Source organism: Musca domestica, unplaced genomic scaffold, assembly GCF_030504385.1.
Source record: "Musca domestica strain aabys unplaced genomic scaffold, Musca_domestica.polishedcontigs.V.1.1 12, whole genome shotgun sequence".
NCBI classification, from domain to species: domain Eukaryota; kingdom Metazoa; phylum Arthropoda; class Insecta; order Diptera; family Muscidae; genus Musca; species Musca domestica.
In genome coordinates, this window is record NW_026712155.1 from 8,690,703 (window position 1) to 8,696,702 (window position 6,000).

Genomic DNA, 6,000 nt, shown 5'->3' on the forward strand with positions numbered 1-6,000 from the left:
ATAAGAAAGGAAATCTCCATTTTCATTGTAAAACCATTGATTTGTTCAATTAATTAATTAATTTTTTTTTTTTTTTGTGATGGCGCCCAACGTGGGGCAGTGAATATTTTTTCCAAATTTTTAGGTTCAACGACTGCCAGAAATGTTAAATATTTTTTGAAATCTAGTTTTGGAAACCTCCATTTTCATTGCAAAACCTAAAAATATACGCATCAATTTTCCCTCAAAAATAAAAAAAACCGAAAATATTCCCTAATTTTTTCAACAAAAATTGATGCCATTATTTCTATGCAACACATTAAGTGTACAATTTTCGTTTGTTCAGAGACTCGCAATGAAATCCGATTTAGAATAATTCTGCCATTTACACCGTCTCCAAAAAATTAAGTATACAGGGAGATTTTTGACTCGGGTTGGTTAGGTGTTAAATTAGTTGGTAAAAAAGCAAACACATAATTTCCACTCTTGATAATTAAATTTGAAATGTAATTTCCATAAAACCTATTAAACCTACAGATATAGTTTATTCTGAGAATGATAGTGAAATATTGTGTAGAATATTTCCTCCTTTAACACCTTTCACCTACAAGGATATTTTATGTTACTTTCATAGGTCAAGTCGAAAAAAGTCCAAAGAAAATTTAATGAAAAAAAATTGGAAATATTTTTCGCTTTTTTTTTGGTTACGTTGATGTCAATATTTTTATGATATGTAATGGAAATATAGACTTATTTTCTTTGGTGACTCATAGTAAAATTTAATATACAATAAGTCTACCTTTGACATTTTCTCCAAAAAACTGATGTTTTAAGGGAGATTTTGACTCATATTGGAAACGTGTTTTGTTTGGCAGTACAAAATGTAAACACATAATATGCACTTGCAATACATAGATTTCGGATGTAATTTCCAAAAAAACTATTACACCTAGAGATATGGTTTATTTTGAGATTTGCGGTGAAATTTTGTGAATAATATTTCCTCCTTTGACACCTTTCACCTACAAGGATATTTTATGTTACTTTCAGGCGTCAAGTCGAAAAAAGTCCAAAGAAAATTTAATGAAAAAAAAAAAATTGGAAATATTTTTCGCCTTTTTTTTTTTGGGGTACGTTGATGTAAATATTTTCATGACATGTAATAGAAAAAATAGATTTCTTTTCTTTGGTGACTCATAGTGAAATTTAATATACAATAAGTCTACCTTTGACCTTTTCCCCAAAAACTGATGTTTTAAGGGAGATTTTGACTTTTATTGGAAACATGTTGTGTTTGGCAGTATAAAATGTAAACACATAATTTGCACTTGCAATACATAGATTTCGGATGTAATTTTCTTAAAACCTGTTGAGCCTAGATATATGATTTATTCTGAGATTTATAGTGAAATTTTGCGTAGAATATTTCCTCTTTTGAAACACTCCGCCTAAAATGGAGATTTATGTTACATTTAGCCGTCAACTCGAAAAAAGTCCGAGGACAAATTTATCAAAAAAAAATTAGGATTTTTTTGTACATGTATTTTTTGTTTATAATATGGAAAGGGATTTTTTTTCTTTTGCTCACTTATAGTAAAATTTGATAAAGAATATATTTGTCTTTGACGTCATCCTTCTAAAGTGCTGCCTTGTAGGAGAATTTTACATAAACTCACATAAAGTACGGCTTTAACCCTAAAATGTGTTTTTTTATAAATATGATTTCCTGACGTTTAGGTAAGATATAGACTTTTGACGTCTTCTGGGACCTATAGTAGAATTTTATGATAAATAGTTCTGTAGAATATTTTGACTTGCTACGAACCCGTTTAAAGGGAGTTTTTAATCATATTTTCAAAAAAGGACCAAAAGGACCCCTTTGTTGGCTCGATAGAGGGTTAAGGTTTTTTATCAAAATATTCCCCGTATTTTTATCTGCAATATTGCCTAAAACACTATATACCTAAAATCCACGGATTCCGATTAATCTTAATTCGAATACTTGTGAATGAGGGGGAGAACTTGCCCCCCGATGTAAGCTTTCAAAAAGCCCCTACCTGCTCCTTCTTTTTTTACATCCACTTTCATAATCTTCAGGATTTTTTCCCATAATCATTTTTTATGTTGCAATGTGTTTTTTTGGTTTTCAATATTTTTAAATTTATTTTTTCAAAAAAAAAAAAATTATTTTCTTTTTATTTTTTTTTTAATATTTCGTTTCAAATCTTTATGAAACACCCTTCACTTTGTGTCCAGAGTAACCCTTCTACAAGCCTAAAAAGACTCCCTTGAGGTCGTCCACAAAAACCCCAATAGGTCCTCTTTAAAAATCATCTATAGGTAGTCTTTGAGGACTGCCTCTAAGACGACAGGTCGACGGACCTCAACTCGTCTAAAATGACTCCTCTCAAATCTTCCAAATGGACTCTCTTTAGCTAGTTAATAAACGCTGTCTTGAGCTCGCCTAAAAATATTTATTTCAGCTCTTCTAAATAGGCTCTTTTCAGCTAGTCCATAAAGACTGCCTTCAGCTCGTCTAAAAATTTTCCTTTCAGCTTTTCTCCCTTCTGTGCAAAAATAATATTTTCCTTTTCTGTTCTGAAACTCACTTTTGTACAACATTACAGAAAAAATTTCTGAACGATTTTGAAACCAAAATAAATCGGAAAATATTTTCAAATCCCAAAACTCTTAATTTTCTAGAGGAAGAACAAATTAAAAACACATCTCATCCTACTTACCCATTGGCCAGGACCGGTGATGGTGGTGAGGTGAAACTGAACATTTGTCCCTGTTCGGGTCCGCTCAGCATGCTGTAAATATCACGATGTCCCGTTGGTCCCGCGGAGGCAGTTGTCAATTGTGTGAAATTCTGTAGAGTTGCCAAGTCGCCACCCGATTGCGATAGGCCCGACGAGGGTGAGGGTGAATTTCCACCCGAACTGGCCGAATTGTTGTGTTGTATGTAATGGATGGCATGCAGGTGATGATGTTGTGATGCTGTGGTGGGCGACGGTGCCTGCAGATGGGCGGGGGCAATTGCTGTGAGGGGGGTTATTTCTTGACCCAAACCTGGCGAATGATAGGTATCCTTAAGAGATTGTATGTCCACTGGATTTAGGGTTAAATAGCTCGCGCCCGTCTGATGTTCTTCGAGACATTCGTCTTTGAGTGTGTCCTGTATGATCTCATCGTATGTGTGATGTATGGTGGGACCGGTGGTCTGTGAGCCCATCAGACCATGCTGATGCAGGTGATGTTCGTGATGTGAGCCATAGGGCGTTGTGTAGAGGGCTAGATTGGAACGCATTGTGGCGTTGTGTTCTTCTTGTAAATAGCTGGGGGTAAGGGGACTACTACTGTTCAGATGATGGGGGTGATGTGGATGGGGATTGTAGTATCCGTGGGGTGTGTGATGTGGTGAGGGTAGAAGTTGCAAACCCAAGTCGGCACAATTCGATGATGGGTGATTTAAAGACAGGTCATAGGCACAGGAGTTGTAGGCGGCATTCAGCCAGTGTTCCGGTGGACAATTGGCCAGGGACTGGGGATGTTGTTGTTGCTGTTGTTGTGGATGATGATGTAGAATTTGTTGTTGCTGTTCGTCGCTGTGGCCACCTGCAACCTGCAAATGTTCGGCCGTAATATCGGAGGTCGTTTGCAAATTATGTCCCGTCACGGCTAAATTCAGATTCGGATCATTGCTGGCAACATTGAGTATCGTGGAGGCATTGAATTCGGAATTCTGAATGCTGTGCGTGTTTTGATGATAGTTGGTGATGATCACAGAGTTGTTGAGGCCGCGATAATTTTGTGGCGTGAGATTCTCTTCGTGATGATGGTTGGTGGTTGGGAGTTCGACACTGGTATTATTTTGTTCAGATTTCAAATGAGATTCTTTTGCACTATTGTTGTTGTTGTTGTTGTTGTTGTTGTTGTTATGATTTGTTGTTGCTGTTGTTATTACACTATTTATCACTGTTTTATTTGGGCTTGTTGTATTATCACTAGAATTTGTTGTTATTGTGGTATTTGAATTCGGATTTGCACTTGTATTTGTTGTTGTTGTTGTGGTTGCTAATTTGCCATTTGTTGTAACACTTTCATTGTCACTCGTTTTCACGTTGAAATTTAGAGTTGAGATTTTTTTCACAGATTCCAAAGATTGCTGATAATTCTGAGGAGAATCTATCGGTTGTTGATCTCCTCGATTTGTGGTCACTTGGCTGTTGTTGTTGTTATTATTATTATTGCTGACTTTGATTATTGTATTATTATCACTGTCATCGTTTGGTGGGTTTGTCGTGGTCGTCGTAGTTGTCGTCGGTGCTGTCGTGGTACGTAACACTGTTTGGTTTGATCGTTCGTTGACAACTGATATGAGCTGTGGTGGTTTCGTAGCCAAAGACGATAAATTCAAATTCGTGCCAGACCTTAAAAACTCACTACAGGCAGTTGAATTACCGTTGTTGTTGTTGTTGCTGTTGTTATTGCTCTGAAGAGCCTGCTGGTTTCCACTGTAGTTGTTGTTGTCATGGTTATGCTCTCTCGAATTTGTTACTCCTGCATACAAAGGCATTGACGAGTTTGTTGTTTCATTACTGGCCGTCGCCGTTGTTGGTGGTGTTGTTGTTGCTGCTGCTGCCAAGCCATGTGTGTGGGTATGGGTATTTGCTGGTTGTGTGGCTGATCTTTGCTCTCTGCCATAGGCCATCTCTTTCTCGGCTAGGCTCTCTTTCTTTGTATGCGAAGCATCCTCTTTAAGGATTCTAGCATTCAAATTCAAATCCTGGCCTTCGGTCATATTCAACCCCTCCACCCTGTTAAGGTGGGACACCCCGTCAAATGATGTAGATTTGGCGTGGAGTGTATTTGATCCCTTGGCTGGTGTTGTTGCGGTTTTACGTTGCTGTTGTTGTTGTTTCGAATTTACAATTGCTTTGGTTATTTTCATATTGGCCGCATTTGTCAATAGGGAATTTGCGGAATTTGTATTGTGGCGATTTTTTGTAGTTTTACTTTTATTATTTAAGGGCAAATTGCGATTTAAGTTGTTGTTGTTGGTAACACATGATTTCATGATTTTTCTTATTGACTGTTATTATTTTATAAATAAATAATTCTAAATTTCCACAATTCATTAAAAAAATATTTCAATTTATTTTTTCAATTTTTATTTATTCTATTTTTTTTTAACTATAATTTTCATGAGAAAAATTTCCACTTAAAACCGTGCGCGTTATTCACTTAACGTTTAGAGTTTTTTACTAAAACTGTTTGCCCATCTGCATCCGGCAGCATCCATTGCTCCCTTAAGCTCAGCTTAGGATTCCCAACAAATGACAAAAAAATAACCTCAGCATTTAGTGAAATTCTCATTTGTTTTATAACCCCCCCAACAAAAATCTTTCACATTCATCTTCTTTTAATACAAATTTACTTACAATTAATTATTCACCATTCATTTAATTTCTCATTAAAAGAAATTAAATCTCAGCAGCTCATTTGCATTACTCCGCTCCTTGATGTGGGGGAGAACACTCTTCCTTTACTCTCTCACTCTAGCTCTCATGATCACCAGACTTTATTTACCACTCTCCTACATAATAATAGCAATCCCACCACACGAATATCTCACCATCAATACAAATGCCTTGGCTTCTCTTTCGCTCTCACATGCCAGTGGAGTAAACATTTCTTTTCCCTTTCACACATACCACACATTTACGGTTACCGTTCATCCATATCTCTTTCTCTCTCTCTCGCCAAGTAGTAACGCCCTTTTGGGTTTTTTTATGTCTCAACCACAATATTAAGTTGTTGTGTTTGTTGTTGTTGTTTCTTATGGGAAAAGACAAAAACAGAAAAAATAACAATGGCTGGCCGTGTGTTATGGTGTTTGAGGTTTCCTATAGTTTTTGTTGCTGTTTATTGCCACCACATTAACTCGTCGTCTACATCTCTCTGTGAAAATTGTGTTATTAAATAGAAATTAGGTTTTTTTTGGTTCATTCATAAATA

At 36.3% G+C, this 6,000-nt stretch overlaps 1 protein-coding gene across 4 annotated transcripts in view; it reads right to left on the reverse strand.

Annotated features, from left to right (window-relative positions):
* Positions 1–5,291, reverse strand: part of LOC101899376 (box A-binding factor) — a 29,365-nt gene extending 24,074 nt beyond the window's left edge. For 2 of the 4 annotated variants that reach the window (XM_059118179.1, XM_059118178.1), the window contains exon 1: positions 2,721–5,291. In XM_059118179.1, coding sequence (XP_058974162.1) covers positions 2,721–5,059 — 2,339 coding nt within the window. In that variant the 5' untranslated portion in view covers positions 5,060–5,291. The remainder of the gene's footprint in view (positions 1–2,720) is intronic. The other 2 variants (XM_059118177.1, XM_005187447.4) reach the window with 2 other exon arrangements.
* Positions 5,292–6,000: the final 709 nt, after the last annotated feature.